At 39.7% G+C, this 17,572-nt stretch overlaps 2 protein-coding genes across 5 annotated transcripts in view; both read right to left on the bottom strand.

The window, feature by feature from the left end:
* Positions 1 to 11,518, bottom strand: part of LOC309700801 (sentrin-specific protease 7-like) — a 26,932-nt gene extending 15,414 nt beyond the window's left edge. For 2 of the 4 annotated variants that reach the window (XR_014274756.1, XM_082524622.1), the window contains exons 1-10: positions 10,753 to 11,192; positions 10,154 to 10,268; positions 9,476 to 9,558; positions 9,231 to 9,392; positions 8,272 to 8,363; positions 8,050 to 8,195; positions 7,434 to 7,755; positions 7,113 to 7,231; positions 4,571 to 4,672; positions 3,059 to 3,092 (exon numbers count right to left, since the gene is read on the bottom strand). Coding sequence is in view for 3 of the 4 variants with exons in the window: in XM_082524622.1 (XP_082380748.1) it covers positions 3,059 to 3,092; positions 4,571 to 4,672; positions 7,113 to 7,231; positions 7,434 to 7,755; positions 8,050 to 8,195; positions 8,272 to 8,363; positions 9,231 to 9,392; positions 9,476 to 9,558; positions 10,154 to 10,268; positions 10,753 to 10,754 (1,177 nt within the window). In the remaining variant the exon portion in view is untranslated. Of the gene's footprint in view, positions 1 to 3,058; positions 3,093 to 4,570; positions 4,673 to 7,112; positions 7,232 to 7,433; positions 7,756 to 8,049; positions 8,196 to 8,271; positions 8,364 to 9,230; positions 9,393 to 9,475; positions 9,559 to 10,153; positions 10,269 to 10,752; positions 11,193 to 11,240 lie in introns of those variants that run through there. The other 2 variants (XM_082524623.1, XM_082524624.1) reach the window with 2 other exon arrangements.
* Positions 11,519 to 12,123: 605 nt separating this feature from the next.
* LOC309701383 (uncharacterized protein) lies at positions 12,124 to 13,907 on the bottom strand. The gene is made up of 3 exons (XM_082525505.1): positions 13,579 to 13,907; positions 13,082 to 13,154; positions 12,124 to 12,995 (listed from the first exon to the last, which is right to left on the bottom strand). The coding sequence occupies exon 3, from the start codon at positions 12,985 to 12,987 to the stop codon at positions 12,526 to 12,528; it is 462 nt and encodes a 153-aa protein (XP_082381631.1). The 5' UTR covers positions 12,988 to 12,995; positions 13,082 to 13,154; positions 13,579 to 13,907; the 3' UTR covers positions 12,124 to 12,525.
* Positions 13,908 to 17,572: the final 3,665 nt, after the last annotated feature.

A 17,572-nucleotide genomic window follows, 5' to 3' on the forward strand; every position in this document is an offset into this window, starting at 1 on the left:
TTTAATGAAATTTGCAGATTGTTTCGGTGAAGTTTAATAAACTCCTTGCTTTCTAAAATATAACAGGACACCGGAGTATATTATCCAGCGTCTCAAACTTCTGATGATCAGCTGTCTGCTTGAAGTTTATTTAGCTGTGCAAAAACTATAACTTTAATCTCAGCCAAACCGATTTACTCAGGAACAAATAAAATACTAAAGAAAGCCAAACAATAACATTTTTAAGTTATCTAAGTGACTTATATATATATGTTTAACCTGACTAGCGAAAGACGGCGGTGGGTTTGAAAACGATTTGCCGGAAGTCCGGTGTTCTCACGGCTCTAGTTAGCCTTGCCCCCGCCTAGTTAACGAGCTAGTGGGTAACAGACGTCTCCGAAAACGTCGGAGCGCTTTTGAAAATATGTGGTGTCTTGATAAACTGAGCAGATATTTGAGGTTTACACAGCTACATTCTCGCCTGAAAATATGTTAAACGTTTATTTTGTGACCCAGAAAGAATAATAAGAGTAAAGTTAAAACTAACTAGAAAGATTTGCATTTCCTGCGAAAATGCAGTGTGGATGCTTTAAAGCTGAAGCTGTATGCAAAAACTAGCTGAAAAAGCTGAAAAGTTGCAGAAATTGTAAAAACTTTGCAGAAGCAAAGGAACTTTGCTAAAATGGAATAACTTAGGAGAACTGCAATATCTTAGAGGAAACATAATACTTGGCAGAAATACAATAGCATAGCAGAACTTAGCAGAAATATTGTAACTTACCAGAAACATGATAACTTCTCAAAAATACAAGAATTTAGGAGAAATAGTATAAGATAACAGAAAGAATATATTTAGCCAAAAATACTTAAGAGGCATAAAGGCATAAAGGTAAAACGGTAAAAGATTTGAAAAAGCTGAATCATACCTGAATAGCCCAATAATTTGAGAACATTTTAAAGTTTGAATGGTTGTTCTACGTGAAAATATGAGGAAGTAGTTAAGTTTCAGAAACAAGCAAATTTTAGCAGAATTGCAGAAGTTTCCCATTCATTTCAATGGGACAAATTAAGCTTAATATTTTAAAAAGTATAATAGTGAAAAATACCAAAAGACATAGCAGGAATTAGCAGAAATAGCAGAATATTTTAAAATTTGAACGGTGAAAATCGGCTGAAAATTGTGGAAGTAGTTAAGTGCCAAAAAGTGTACGGAAGTCCCAAGAGGAACTCAATAGTGTGGATGCTTAAAGCATCCACACAACTAGCTGCCGCCATTGTTGACAACTGCGCTGGGCTGCGCTATGAATTCTGGGACACAGCTTCTTCTTCTTCGGGGTTTAACGGCAGCTGGCATCCTTGTACATGCAGTGCTGCCATCTTCTGTTTCAGTCCGTTATTACACTCTTAAATCCTACTACTCATTCCTGCTTCCTTTGTGATCTTACAAAGCTTCAAACGATGCGTCGACTATTAAATTAGTCGTCGACGATTTTAATAGTCGACATAATCGTGACTAGTCGACTAATCGTGGCAGCCCTAATGTCAATGCTTTTGCATTCTTTCGGAAATGTAGCTGGGTAATTATGTCATTGGCATCGGTGAGCCACTGTCAATATGTGACATATTGAAATCGCGTTTGAATTTGCGCTTGTTTTTTGCTTTCACTTTGCAATCGCGTGAACTGTGTATAGAGAGCGACAGTACTGATTGGTGAGTGATGATAATTTGTGCACCAATTCCTCTGACATCGTCTTATTAATCGTTAGCTTACTATGCAAACATGACAAGTGAAATCTCCCGCAGCAAGCTTAAACATGTGAGAGGTTGATCGCAGAGAATCGCTGACCGTTATGTGTGTGTGTGTAAAAGCAGCAGGATATATATTTTAGTTCTGCTGAGCCAAATAAGACAGGTCAGGGTGAAGAAGTGACAGCCAAAGAAAAGCTTACCACAAAACGGAAAAGTTATGACAAATCAGACTATAAGGCAAAAAGAAAGTGCAGCTTTATGGTTTCATGGACAAAAGAATTTCTGTGGCTGCAATATGACGAGCTAAATAACCAGGGCTGCACATAAGTGGTCCGCAGGTGCACATTCGCTGTCAAATAAAACAAAAACGCCACAAGATATGAAGTTGCAACGCGTGTTTGCATACATAAGATTTTCAGGAGGACAGACATTTGTTTAAAACTCTTAAAGATGTCAAAGAAGCTCCTTTAAGCAATTACTTTGGTGTTCCTCTACCTCCAAACAAATGTCAGGAGTCGAACCACAAAAGAAGCACGTATTCTCGGAAAAGTGGTTGCAGGAGGTGAGCTGGCTTCAAACAAATGATGAACGCACAGAGATGTGGTGCAGAATGTGCCGTGAAAATCCCACTCTAGCGGACAAAAACAGTGCTTTTTATATAGACGCAAACGTACGTTGCAACTTCTTATCTGGTGCGCGTCTTTTATTTTGACAGCGAATGTGCACATGCGGACCACTTCTGTGCACCCGTGTAAATAACATAATGTTCTGCCGGGTGTGTTGTTGGTTTTCTCTCGATTTCTGAGTCGACAAGCGCCTTTGTTACTGGGACCAGTCATTTTAAGAAAGCCCCCCATTAGAAGCCATGAGAAATGCATTATTGCTCAGTCTGCAATATCTTTCCCAGAACAAACACCAATTGCAAATAACATACTAAAAATAAACCTGAAAAATCTGTTTAGAACAGCGTATTATGTTGCAAAGAGTGAACTACCACTGGCAAAATTTAGCAGTCTTTGCAAACTTCAAAAAGCAAATGGCCTCGATCTTGGTTCCACTTGTCTCTTACCCGTGACTTCAGCGGATATATATATATATATATATATATATATATATATATATATATATATATATATATATATATATATATATATATATATATATATATATATATATATATATATATATATATGTACAGTAAATGGTGAGTTTAAGTCTAAAAATTACACTTGGAAAACTATTAAAGAGTCTGACTGACTGCATGTGTCAGTGTTAATGTTTCTGTCTAATCAGTGGGTGGAGAACATGAACCAGAGGGTGGATAAGTTACCTTTCATGGGGATCATGATCCCGCTTTCAGTGATCTAAACAGAGAAAGAGATTAAACTGTTAGACAACAAAGAAATGCTGCTTATGACTTTAAAAGTTTATTTAACTTGAGCTGAACAGACGACATTCAGAAGCAGACCCTCCACTGACCCCCTGACCTCCTCCTTTTTAACAGTGCTCTAACTGAACCTTTAATCACTCGTTACAGGTTGAAATGTTTACGACCTTGGGGGAAACAAACAAAGCCGCTTCGTAAACTCAGAGTTCGGCGATTTCTCATCTGAGCTCTGGCTCTTGTTTTACCTTTGCTTCAGCATTTGTATCCCACCCTCACACACTAAAGAAAATAAAAGATGCTGGAAAAGATGTAGGATTATTAAAAGTGCAGAGCAAGCAGCAGAAAGTTGGACTAGCATGTGGAAAAAAAAAGAACAAGGTTAAACTTTTTTTTTTAAACTCAAAAACACAGAAGCTGGACACAAACACTGGAACGTCCCACAGCCACTGCTTGGCAGCAAACGCACTGCAGATTGACCTCAGCAAACAGGTTAAACAAGGGAAAACCACGACTGCCTGTGGAAAAAGATCATGTGATCATATGACTGAGCGCTCCTGCTGGGCACGTGATGCTGACTCCAGTGTGACCAGTTTAAGGTACTAGGATTATTATTATTATTAGATTAAAAACGTGAATGTAGATCAGTGAGGTATCGATTTTAAAGAATCAATAAATGTGTTTCATTATTGTAACATTATGTGCCTTCATTTAGACCCTTCTATATAAAAACGTCACATTTTCACAGCAGCAAAACATTACAGTATGTTAAAGGGTTCAGCACATCTGGAGCTGGGAGACAGGGTCACAGTAAAAATACCTAAAGTTTAGCTGTTAATGTAAACATATCAATTTAAAAAAAAAAAAAAAGGAATATTTTATTGTGTACATTCACAAAACAAAGGTGTTCTCTGAGATTTTAGTCATAATTTATGGGAAATCTAGATATTAAAAAAAATTGTATTTAAAAAAAAAACAGGTAAATTTGATGGAAAACACTTGGACACTCTTAGATAAAAGTTGCAAATTTATGACAAAAATGCAATAAACGACATTTTGAAATTTTTACAATGAAAAAAGTTGTAAATTTACAATCATGTGACTAAAGTCACATATTTTCCTTTAATTTTAATTAACATCTGAAATTTTCATTGTTCCACCAACAAAAACACCTGCAGTTCTTGCAGACAGTCAGAAAACAGAGCAGAGGGTCTAAGAGTAGAAATTTTTTTTATCTATCAGCATAAATAAACATGTGAGGGGAAAGAGGAGCTGTAAACATGCTGTTAGTGACACTCCTGTCTGTGGGCAGGAGAGACCCCACAACAGTGACTCAGTAAAGCTGCCACACCTCAGATCACAAATAACAGAGCACTGATGCTCCTGTGTCCCGTCACACTGAGCGTCTCCGTGTTTATGGTTTACAGGTTTATGTGAAGCTGTGACAAACTGTCTCACCATAATCGGCCCGTTAGCATCTGCAGCCGTGAGGCCGGCGTGAAGAGAGGTGAACTCCAGCTGCAGGAAGGACGGTGGCGTCACAGGAACTGGTTTGGGAGCCTGTTAGACAGCGCAGAGGGACAGAGTGAGCCCACAGGTACAATGTGTGTGAGTGGAAAAAAGCCACTAACACACAGAGCAGTAAAAATACAATAATGCAAACAATAAAAGCGCCGCAGACGCTCGGGCGAGCGACTGTTTGTGCAGCAGATGGTGTACTCTCAGCTGGGATCAGGTTCAGTCTGTAAACAACAACAAACACTCAGGTCCAATCTGGATCTGCTTAGAGGAGCATTTACAGGCCGGCAGAGCCACAAACAAATGAGGTGACTCACCGCGGCCTCAAACATGCGACCGAGAGCTCGCGGACGCCCCGCAGCTAAACTGGGTCATCTTAACAGGAGAGACCGCAGCAGCTGGCACTGATTACCACACAGGTATCTGATTCTCACTGAGATTATTAATCTGCAGCATCAGGAACAGTTTAAATCAGGGGAATTCACCATTCTACACTCCATCATCTGATTATTTACACATAAACTGTAATTAATTCTTCCTCCTGTGCTCAAACTCTTCCTCACACACGGAGTCATTATTGTGAAGTTTCCTGTTTTTCCTACAGATTATTAAATCTTTGCCAAATCAAACACTCGCATTATCACATGTGGTGCCTCCCTAAAGGCAGCGGTCGACAGAGGAAGATGATCTGGACCGGTAATGGATCTTTGGTCATTCATAGTCTCCTGGAAATGTTTTATTCATTGAATTCTTGTTGCAAATTAAATATAATCTGCTGACTGTGCAGAGTGCAGTGGGTAGCCCTCACTTTAGCAGCTCATCGACTAGGGTCTGGTTGGATTTAAGACCACAGAGGAGAAGACAAAAAAGCCAATGAAGACAACTGCAAAGAAAACAATGAATAAGATAATAGTGAAGAAGACGACAGACAAGACGAAGAAGATGATTACAGGACAAAGGAGAGAAAAAAGGAGACTGAAAAAGAGATGTCTTAAGTAAGACAAAGACAAAGTCTTTGTCAAAGTCAAAGGAGACAAAGAAAAAGAGACATAGATGAAGTCCAAGATGATGGAGTCCATCTAACCACGGAGGGACTGCAGATTCTGTTAGTTTAATTTTCACTGTGGATCTTCCTATTTTGGTTTTCATTCTTCATACATTACGCTTTCCAATGTTTCTATTTGCTCATGAGCCTAAAGGTGGCCATGTTACATTTTACTAAACCTGATGGTTTGATGCCAAGTGTAACTGTGACTGTTCTTGGCTGAGCCTTGCAGGACTTTCCAACACTCTGTAACTGACTAGTCTAATACAGTTTTAGTAACAAAAAAACAAAAAAACAAATCACACTAATGATAAAACAATGAAAATGGTCACTTGCAGTAGCCTTCTGTCTCGTTGGGCTGTTTTTGGTTCCTTTGCCTGTTGACCCCTGCTGTTGTTCTCTTTCCTGTCCAAGCCCACTTTTCAGCATTCTACCAACACCATCATCACGTCACAACACTGTGCTGGGTTTCTGATGGACTGCATGCAAACACATCTGCACTGACTGCACGCTCCAAATCCTTTTAATACCTTTGAATTTCATGAGTTTAATAAACATCACCTCTAAGGACCCGTGCAGAGCACAGACTCTGCTCTTTGGTTAAAGTGGATCCTGGTTTAATCATCTGCTGTTAAACTTAATAAACAGAACCACATTGTTTGGAAAGGCAGTCTGAAACGTCTGCTTGTTGTGGATGAAGTGATGGTTTTAAAATGCCGGATTTGTGGGTCACACGAGTGCACCACATTAAGCAGCGTCCTGTTTCTGAGCAGCTGCAGGTGGAAATGAAAGCCTGCTGTTCTTAAACGTGACTCTCATAAAGCAGCAGCAGCAGCCGCCACCGCCGCTTGTCCCGCCAGCGAGATGCCCCGTGTGCTTTTTTCGGATTATCTGAGGAACAACCCGGCTGACTTCTGGGTGAGGTTATCATGAACCCTTCGGCCTTTATTTCTCACTTACAGACGTTTAATTATCGCAGATGTCACGAGTCAGAGGTAATCACCTTGTTCCTCAGTGCCCTGCATTCTTACAAGACAACACTTATGTCATATTTTAACAGCCTTTACCAGCATTTGTACACCTTAAAACAACAATGTGCTCTGAGCTTTATAGATAGAACATTTTATTCTGTCCTGAAAGTCCACGCCTTAAACATGCTCTAAACCTGGGCTAAACGACAAGAAAACAAAATAAAGAAAATCAAACCAAGAATGGACAAAAAAAAAGACTGAATCATCCTTGAGCTATAAAATAAATGCAGAGGACCAAAAACAGAGCCCTGAGGAACACCATGAATAACTATTAAAGATGCCCACGTGATTTTGAAGCCGCTGTTGTCGAACATGTTATAAAACAAAGTTACTTTATTAGTTCTGCAAGAAAGCATCAAACCTCAGTTTCCAAAGAAGAAACTCTGTTTCTGTTCTATTTACCTACCTGCACCTTCTCAGAGTTTCCCTGACGAGATTCATCGACCTGGTTGCTGCTATGTGACGTCCTCTTTGCTTCGTCTCCGTTTCCCTCACAGTCCTCCTCCTCCTCACTGGACAGCACGACTAAAGGAAGAAACAAACAAGCGACATCAGAACCTTCAAATCATGTCACCATTGTCACTTTTCCCCCATAAGCATCAAGCTGTGGGGCTGAAAAATAAACATGATTTTCCAATTAATGCCAATTTACATCCTAGAATTTCGCTCACTAAACATGGAGCATATACTTAGACTCCATCACATAATTGGTGGAAATCAAACTCACTCGGCTCAGTTGGTTGGCTCAGCTTCGGTTTGGGTGTCCTCAGTCGACGGTGGAGGACAGCTGACCTGTTGTTCTTAGTCTTCTCTTTGAACTGCCTCCACCTCTCTCTCTCCTTCTCCCTGTCGTTGACCTTCAGGTTGCTGGTGAAGGCAAGTCGCACCCTCCTTACTGGCGTCGTCGACGACGATAAGACCATGGAGATGGTCTTATCGTGACCCTCAGGCCTTTGTGGGCCTGAGGGTGAAGTTTGATTCAATCTGGAGATAGAAGAGTTCTTTGTCTGTTGTTTCAAAGGAGATTTGGGAGGAGTTCCTGTGTCGCTCTGAAACAATCAGACCGAAGGTGAAGATCCAGTTTGTAACAGGAAATTTAAAGTTTACAAAACATTCACAATAAAACCTTTTTTATTCTCTGCAACTTTTTCCTGCATCTCAGGTGTACCTGTTTAATCCTAAACAATTTTATTGTGAAAATACTGCCTACTCTGCAAACCTTATTTTTCTGAAAAACCTTTGATGATTTTATTGCGAAAATATTGCAACTCCCCTCACTTAAGTTTCATGACTTTACTTTTTGTGACTTTCACTGTGAAAGTGCAGCAACCTTTGACCTTTACCTTCTCAGAAGTGTCTCCATTAGACTCAACTCTCCTCCACCTTTTGTCTCCCAGTGTAGAAGAACTCAAACTCCCAAGATGCTCGTCACCTCTGAACTCAGCCAGAGAGTCCACAGAGTCCACTGAGATCCTTTTATTGACCAAAGCTGCAGAAGAAATGACGATCAATCACGTTGATCAATAAATCTCAGACAGTCCTCTCTCTACCTGTGAAAAGCTAACCTGACAGCTCTTTCTTCTTCTGAGGTGGAGACAGGTGCTCTAAAGCCACCTCAGGCTGCAGCAGCCGGTCAGACGCTCTCTTAGGACGCCATCTGGTGGAGAAAACAGAGACACTCAGTGAGATTATTTAAATTATCTCGCAGCCTGCGTCACTAATGAAAGACTTAAAAGTATATCAGAAACTTCTTTTTTACAATTATAGTTAATAACAAAATAATTCCAATGAAATATCATTGAATTAAAGTATAAAAAAATCTAAAGCCTGTCAATACGTGTAAAGAAATATTGAAACATTTAATAGTAAGTAGCATGAAACAAATCTACAAAAATTTTAGAGAAAATAAAAAGTAACTTTCCAACTAATAATAAGGACATGATTAATAATATTCTAATAATATTTATTGTAATATTATAACTAATAAAAAAATAACTACAAATCTTTAGAAATGCTCCCTAAACACATTAGGTTGTAAATAAATAAATAAGAAATATTTAAGTAGAAACCTAAAAATATTATTAAAATATTGCACCAAAGGACATATTAAAATATAAACTCTGTAAAACCGCTGCATTAAATGTCATTAAAACAACAAAACAGTGGGTGAAACTAAATTTATGAAAGATATTTGAAATGTGACAAAATACTACCAATTTTAAAAAAAAATTAAGTAGAAAATAAATCATGCTTATAAATTTAAATACCGGAAGATTTTTTAAAAACTGTAAACTCTCAATTCAAATGAATGACATGTACAAACAAATAAGTCAACATTAGTAAATCTAAACATTATGGTTATGATTAGAGATGCAGAGGAGCCTAAAACTTGTATTAAAACCCCCCCAAAAAACAAACAATAAAATTAGTTTTAAAAAGATTTTGGTATGAAGTCTATGATTTTAAGCGGATGTTGGTGCAGCTTCAGCTCGTTAAATTATTGAGTGCAAAAAGAAAAACTCACCTGTTTGACAAACAGCTTGAGGTCACTTCTCTCTGTCCTGCTTGTGATTGGCAGCTCCAGCTGCCTGCTGCTCTTTGATTGGCGTCTGAAGCTCCGCCCCCGATGGGGCTCTTGAGTACCTGCTGTGTCTTGAAGTTTCCTAAGAGCTGCTTACACGGTGTCCTGCAAGGAAATGACCTGGTTACTTTTAACATTTCATGGAAAGTGTAATAAACTATTTAGACTGCAGAGGGTGCTGCACTCACCTCTGTCTGGCTGACAAAGCGCCCACAGGATTCCCAGAATGCATCCTGTCAGTTCCACCTCTGCCAGACTGATTCCCATAAAACTGCACACAAAACTCAATCAGATTAACTCAAACATACCACCTTTAAAAAGGTCCAACACTTTATAGATACCACCTTAAATGAGCCTTTCCTTAAATAACTGAATGGGTCGGACACTTTAAAACAACAACTTATATCACCTTAAGTAAAATCAATCTTACTCAAAACAGCCTTAACATAAATCATCACCACACATCAAGAATATGGGCTAGTACCACCTTAAAAAAGGAGTGGTGTCTCATGAGTTGCCTCCTGTTCAGCGGGGAAGGTGACTGAGTGGAAGGAGTGGAAGTATCCTGATATGCACTCTGCACACTCTATATATGGGCAACTCCTTCCAATCAGTCACCTTAAAAGCAGAATTTTCAATTATTCTACCTTAAGAACCCTTAATAGTACTCAAAACTGTAGATTAGCTTTTCATATGACTAATCAACTAAACATGAGAAAGTTTACAGACACCATCTTTAAATATTCCAAACAATTAACCTGTCAAATCATTAATACCACCTTAAACGGTTAATCAGAGGATTAAAGGAATGTAATATCACTTCACGGGGACAAACGGATGACACGAGGAAGATTTAGGAATACCACCTTTAGTCGAGGGGTGGAGGTCTGGAGGCGGGACAGAGGTGACTGCATGTCTAGGGGACTGGAGTCAGAGCCATGAGGATGTTTCTTCTTGGGAATCTTGAAGGAAGATGCCATCCTGCAATGACACGAATACCTCAGACCATACAAAAAAAAAAAAAAAAAAAAATCAGGCAAAAGTACAGGAGCCGCCTCATAGAGCTGCTGTATCCAGAGAATTGGATGTACAGGGGACGCTATGCCAAATTCCATTAAAAAACTGAACAAGTTATGCAGAATTTCATCAAACTCAGTGTATAAAATAAATAAATAAATAACAGTAGATTTAAAGCAATTTTGTCACATGACTGTCCTGCAGCTTTAAAAAAAAATAAAAAAAATATTAACTTAAAGAATCCTACAGTAATTAAAAACTAACTTTTACTATAAATATGGGTAAGGACTGCTACACCATGCACAAAGGATTTCAGGAAATTTGTAGCGTAGTTATTATGTGTATTAATCTGTAGTCTGAGCCCTCAAATAAATCAGACAAAACTAATCTGTTCAGAATAATATAGCTGTTTAAAAAAAAAGAAAAAAAAGAAAAGAAAAGGTCTTACATGCATTTCTGAATGGCCACATATTGGGCTTCTGGGGCTGGGAACTCTAACCACCAACGTTCAGATCAAATCAAAAAACATCCCGGAAATTATGCCTGCCAGTGAATTTTAAACATATGCGAGTAAACACGATATAAAACTACTGTAAAATCGATGCTGGGCAGACCAAAGTCCATTTGAAAATTTCGGGGTTTTAACCTCACCATCGTTCCCTGCCACAAAACACAACTCTGTGTTTTCACAAACACTGGGACATTTGATGTTTTAAATGACCGTTATATATATTATCACCAGAATTTGTGGCAGTTCTCCCTCAGATCTTCCTTTAACTATAGAAATAAATATATTTGCCCCGTCTATCACAGCTGGTGGGTTATTTTTGCGCTGAATTTTCAAAAACAAGTTAATGATTTGTAAGGTGTTCACTGCAGAAAGCTACCACAACTGTGGACCCGTTAAATAATTAAAAACTGAATAAATTTACCAACCCGAAGTCCGCCGGGGGAGCCAGCTAAGCGGCTAAGTGGCCGGGGCTAGCCGGTGAGCTAAGCTAGCTGCTGGCGGACTCTACGCCGTTAAATGTCGCTGAATTATCCGGACGCCTCATGGGGCGGCAGGCGGAGAAGCTGGAGGAGTCCCACCGTCCGGTTAAGCTTAACCAACTAATTCAAAAACATCTTTCTCTTTGGGCTGGACACTCAGCAGGATAACTGCTAAATAACAACAACCACAGCGTAGCGACGTCACTCTGCGTGATTACGCCACGTGGTTTCCTGTTCCCTCAATAAAAAACAACTATGCAAACAGCAAATAAATTGATATTTATTTTATATTTTATAATTATTTTTACTTCATTCTGTTATATATCGTCCTTTAATATTAATGTTTGTAAATATTTGCATTATGTTTTTACTATTTTAACTGCTATAACATTAAAAACGTAATAAATAGTTCCTCTTTTAACAGTTGCATTTTGATGTTGTACATTTTTGAAGAACTCTTACTTTTTCTCAACAAGAAATTAATTACACTAAACACAAATCAATCAAGAGAGGTCAAAGTGATCGAACATGTTTTCTTCTTTCATTGGCTGAGACATTGCTCTAAATGGTGAGGTGATTCACATGGTTCCTGAAGTCCTGCTCAGGTGGCCTCTTTAGCTTGGTCATCTTAAAAAAGCCTTCAGAGTAACAGAACAGATTAAAAGTGTCTCCATCTTCACAGCTGATCATCTTTTAAGCCTTCAATTCCATGCAAGAAGGTGAAAGTATCTAATACAACCTTAACAGCCAATCAGGCTACAAAAGTCACTTTCATTAAAGTCAACTGATGAGTAATACCACCTTTTATGAGGCTGACAGACAGAGGAAACTTGTTTAAATAAAGTTTTATTTTGAAACATAAAGATGCATTTCACTGAATTTCTTCCACGCGTGAGGGATTGATCACTGTGATTGATCAATGGTTCGCATGACTGGGTGATTCACAGGCTGGTGGTTCTTTGGTTTGACCTTTAACCCCAGCACAGCTGGATGTTTAGAGCGTGTGTGTACGCAGGTGAACAGGTGTGTTTCAGTCCTCGGGAGGAGCACTAAGACCAGATCGAACTGGATCATTCTAGAAGTTGTTTGTGTCAGATCAGCAGAGTGCAACTAACACTCTCACCTCCTGTCCAGGGTCTGCTCACATGTTCCTCGACATTCTAAAGCTAAGGCCACACTTCCTCTTCCTGTCACACAATAAGTCTGTCAGTTTTTAGCTCTGTGATGTGGTTCAGCTTGTCTGATCGACGGTGGTGGCAACGTCATCCGAGTGTCCCTCTGCTTCACGATTCCCACAATCCTCTGGGCTTCCTGTGGCGCTGGCTCTGGGCACCGTAACCTCCTTATAGTAGCCCTCCCTGTGTAGCTGGCGGCGGACCGTTCTGGCTGACACGCTGTGGCTCCGCCCAGCGTTCACGCTCTCCGTCACCTGAGCCAGCGTGGCGCTGCGGTTCTTCTTCACAAACTGCACCAGTGCCCGTGCGTCGTGCTCGCCTAATGAGCGCTGCCGCCCGCAGTTCCCCACACGGCTCACCGATGATTTCCCCTGCGTCTTGTACGCCGCTGTCACTTTTGTCACTGTTCCTATGGAGACGCCGGTAAGCTGGGCGGCCTTGGTGACTGAAACTCCCGCCATCCGAGCCCCAACAATGACGCCGCGCTCAAAGTCGCTCAGATCCCGACCTCGGACCATTAGGGCACCTACAAAAGGAATCACATCAGACCCGGTCAGGGGTCATGGGGAACACCTGAGAGAACACATGCACCATCACCCTGTTCAGACCCACCTCTGAGAATCTGCTCCAGGTCTTCTTCTGGCTGTGTGGCCGTAGATTTTAAGGCGGAAGTGATAGAGCAGCTCTGAGGAGAAACAGAATATGATTCAAACCCAGCAAGCGTTATGTAAAACAAAACACTAAAAAGGATTACTAATACCACATTAAAATGCCTAAGGATCATCAGCAACAACCCTCATAACCCTACACTGACAGTTCAGTAATACCACTTTAAACCACCAAAATCCTAAGGGACAGAAGCTGGAAATAAGTTAAAAACCACCGTAAATCAGTCACAGGTGCTACAACTTTTACAAAAATGAAAAGCTGAGTAATTCCACCTTCAAGAGGTACTTAACTGGATAAAGTTAAAGTGAAGCCGACAGAGGGACACTTCACTGAAGAGGTGGAGGCGGCTTCAGGTGAGGAGTAGAGAAAGGGGGAGGAGAAAGAGGGGCGTGAGGGGGGAGTTGTGAGGAAGAGGAGTAACTCCACACTAACGAGCTTACCTGGAGGCCAGCCTGCCGCCCTCTGACCTCTCTGCTCGGACTGCAGTCCTCTGTGTCCCGTTCTGTAACACACTGGAGGTTATTCAGACCTTTAACTCATCTCTGGCCCGCTCATCTCGCTCCTCCTCTCGGCTCCAGCTCCTTCTTTAGCTCCGTGTTCCAAACACAGCTTCCACTCGGAGACGGTGTTAGCGCCGTCCCACTCCGCCTTCGGCAGAACCGCTTCTCCTGCCCCAAAATGGCGGCCGAACTTTTGTCTTCTTCCTACTGGGCTTGTTCTGGTTGACCCACTGCACATGCGCATTCGTGTTTTCCAAACTGGGCCCGCCCACCACTTCCCGCTCTTTTATTTTTTAATGTTTTAAACTTTATTAATATCAAACATATAAAAAAATTACGATTCCCCTTTATAAATTATTTATTAAATATATAACTAATATACAAATGTTAGTAAATATATAATGTCACACTGTTTAAGTACACTTTTTTCATATTGCTTGGTCTTGTAATTTTCCCATAAAAACAGTTCATGCTTTGTGCATGTGTAATTAATTGTATATACAGGATACAGAGACAGTAAAAAACAATTATACACTCAGTAATAGCCAAAGGTAAATACAACATTCATGTAATCTATCATGAATTTTTTCCACTGAGTTATTTTTCCAGATAAATAATCCTGAAGCATGAAGATGAAGACTTATATGTGCATCAGGATAACATATACCTGATGCACATAAAAAGCAACTAAACCCTGCTCTAAATTCAATCTACATCACAGTTTCAGCTCATATAAAATCTGTGTAATAACATTAAACAGTCCTATCCCGGACTGTCCGCTGAAGTCCATCGAGCAGGTTGGGGAGGAGAGGATGTTATCTAAGCTAACATCCATCATGGACAACACCTCCTACCCCCTGCATGAGACTGTACGAGCACTGAGCAGTTCGTTCAGCTGTAGACTTTTACACTCACAGTGTAAGAAGGAGCGCTACCGCAGGTCATTCTTACCAGCAGTTGTCAGACTCTATAACACAGTTTAACATCCTTTTGGTTATCTTACTAATCAGCTTGTTTGTTCACTGCACATTTTATACATATCTCTGTAAAATTTTTCTATACATATTTCTGTACATTGTTACCTGTATATACGAACTTCAGTTGCTTATGTATATAGGACCACGTTGTGTCTTCCTTTCATATTTTATATTCCCCTTGCTATAAGAGCCGTGTGACCCCCAAATTTCCCATCCGTGGGATAATAAAGGTTTTTTTCTATTCTATTCTCCATTTCTCCAGAAAAGACTGACTGTGTGAAACAAATGCGGCAGCTCAGAGCAGACACACAGCAGCATCATATTAAACAGTCATTCAGCATCATTTAAAGCATAAAAACACAAAAAATACACTGGTGTAAGCCCTTTCCCTTTTATCGTGGCAAAAACTTCTAAATAAAGACAGAGAGAGAAAAGTTGTATGTCCACCAGGGGGATCCACAGCTTCACTCTCAGGTCACCATCACTGATCCACCACCATGAACATCATCACAAACATATCTGACTGTGTCCTTCCTTGCTCCTTCTGCTGGTGGTCGTTGGCTGTGTCCCAATTAAGAGACCACACGCTTGAAGTACGCGCACTACGCATATTACGTACGGTGCGTACTATAAGTACGAGAAGTGCGGAAGTGAGAGGCTTGTGAAATGGGACGGTCTAAACTTCGTCGCGCTGTTCAGGTTGCCTAGCAACCATGATACTAACCGGGAGAAACGTGTCATACAGCATTGTTTGACAGAAATGAAGGAGAAAAAAGTGTTTTTTTGGTCATTCAGTTTTGTCATGACATCACTTTGATTAGTTGAGTATCTGAGGCTGAGACCATGGGACTGTAAAACATGATTGTTGGGCTTCATTTCTGTACTGAACAGTCATTTAAGATTAGTTAGTAAATACCAATTAGCTAATGTTGTTCAAGAGACTAAAATCATCTCACTGTGGTAATGTAAATATAATATGGCCAATATTATACGTATTGTCAGATTATTATGATATATATATGTATATATATATGTATATATATATATATATATATATATATATTTTTTTTTTTTTTTTTTTTTTTTTTACAGGATATATTACAGCAGTGAGCTTGAACTGTATACAGTAACCATTGTCCTTAATGTAAATATATAAGAAAAATTGTGTATGTTTCTGTTCTGTTTGTTTGTATATGTGTCTTTTTGGCTGCTGTTACAACCAAATTTCCCCTTGTGGGACAATTAAAGGATTATTCTATTCTATTCTAACTCTGTGTCAAAGATTCAAGTTGCAGTTATTTATATTTCCTGTCACCTTAAATCTTCACTCAAAGACAAGTATCTTTGACAGTGTATATAGAGATGTATTGTATATAAGAGACAAATATTGTTCTTTTAATATGTTGGCATTATTACATTTGGCTCAATGCTTCCATGCATGTGTAAAAAAAGCAAATGTGCGAGCTGTGATAACTGCTTCTGATAGAATGAAGAGTAGACTGATATACTGAATATTCCTTTATTGGGTGAGAAAACCAGACCATGTCATAACTGCTTTAAGTCATACAGAATAGATATCAGAGCCTTAAACAGGCTGACTTCTGCTAAATGGGTCAAACTGGGCAGAAAGTATACAAACACATAACATCCTTATAGAATATGATGTAACACTATAGATCAACTTACCTCAGAATATATGAAGCATATAAACAATTACAGCAATATGATGCAACAAACACAGCAGTGCTACTAATCCAAAATACTCAAAGCTTCATAGAACTGGAACAAACATTTATTTTTAGGTCCATTCTGCTGCTGATACATACTTTAGGTTTCTGAATGTTAAACTTGTTGCTGCCTTTCATAGTGTGTAACCTGAATGCCCTGAGTACTTTCTCCCACACTGAAAACACTGGAATGATAAAATTATTTGAACATTAACTAATAAGACTGATTCAGCACAGACAATTAATTATGTTAAACTTTCCTAGGAGTCCTTCACAAACAGGGAACAGTCTGTCTATTCTCTCCATCTGTCAGCTGCTGCTGGCTCTTCCTCCTCCTCTTCCTCACACACTGCTGAGTTTGTCCTGGTGATCATCAGGGGTGCAAAGCCTCACAGATGATGTGCAGCAGTGGGTCCCTCAGTCTGTCCTCACTCTGGACACTTGCAGTTGTCACACATGGAAATCAAATGTGTGATAAGCTACAGGATTCAAACACAAGTGTAACTTATAAATATATGTTCATACTTTTATTACACAATCAGAGAGAAAGAAACAGAGAGAGAGTGCAGGACAGACAGACAGGTGACAGTCTCAGGTGTACACACTGCTACACTCAGAAAAATAAAGGTGCCAACTGGAACCAAAAGTGGTTCTTTAGACTGATGCCATAGAAGAACCTTTTTTGGTGCCACAAAGAACCTTTCAAACAATGGTTCTTTGAAGAACCATTTCTTTCAGTGGTTCATTGAAGAACCTTTAAAGGTGCCCCAAAGAACCATCAAGAAATGGTTCTCCTTCTCTTGTGCTGTTTTGTATACAAAACAGCACAAGAGAAGGAGGATTTAGTGTTTGTGTTATTACGAGTGCTAAACAAGAAGAGTTCCCAGATGGTACAGTGGACACATGTGTGACTCCTGTGATTAAAGCATCTTTCTTTCAGCTTAACGAGTGAACCGTCAGCTCGTTCAAACACACGTTAAAGTCCGTTTGGCTCGACACCACCGAACAGAGGCGGCAACATAACATAGCTAACATTAACAGTGCAGTGAATCCTGCTTGTGCCGTGATATTCAGGACTGCAAACCGAGCAGTATCACTGACTTTCAGCTTGTGTTGGGTGGATATATGACTGACTTTAATTATCCATAAAATCATCACATTCTCTGTAAGTTTAAGGTCAACTATTGAACGGTGTATATTTTAAAGTAAACATCACTAATGTCACATAAC

This window comes from Aulonocara stuartgranti, assembly GCF_965226115.1.
Source record: "Aulonocara stuartgranti genome assembly, chromosome: 23".
Classification (NCBI taxonomy): Eukaryota; Metazoa; Chordata; class Actinopteri; order Cichliformes; family Cichlidae; genus Aulonocara; species Aulonocara stuartgranti.

What these genes read in the sequence shown, in the direction of transcription:
- LOC309701383 (XM_082525505.1), bottom strand. Translation starts at nt 12,987, where the DNA reads ATGGTCCGAGGTCGGGATCTGAGCGACTTTGAGCGCGGCGTCATTGTT.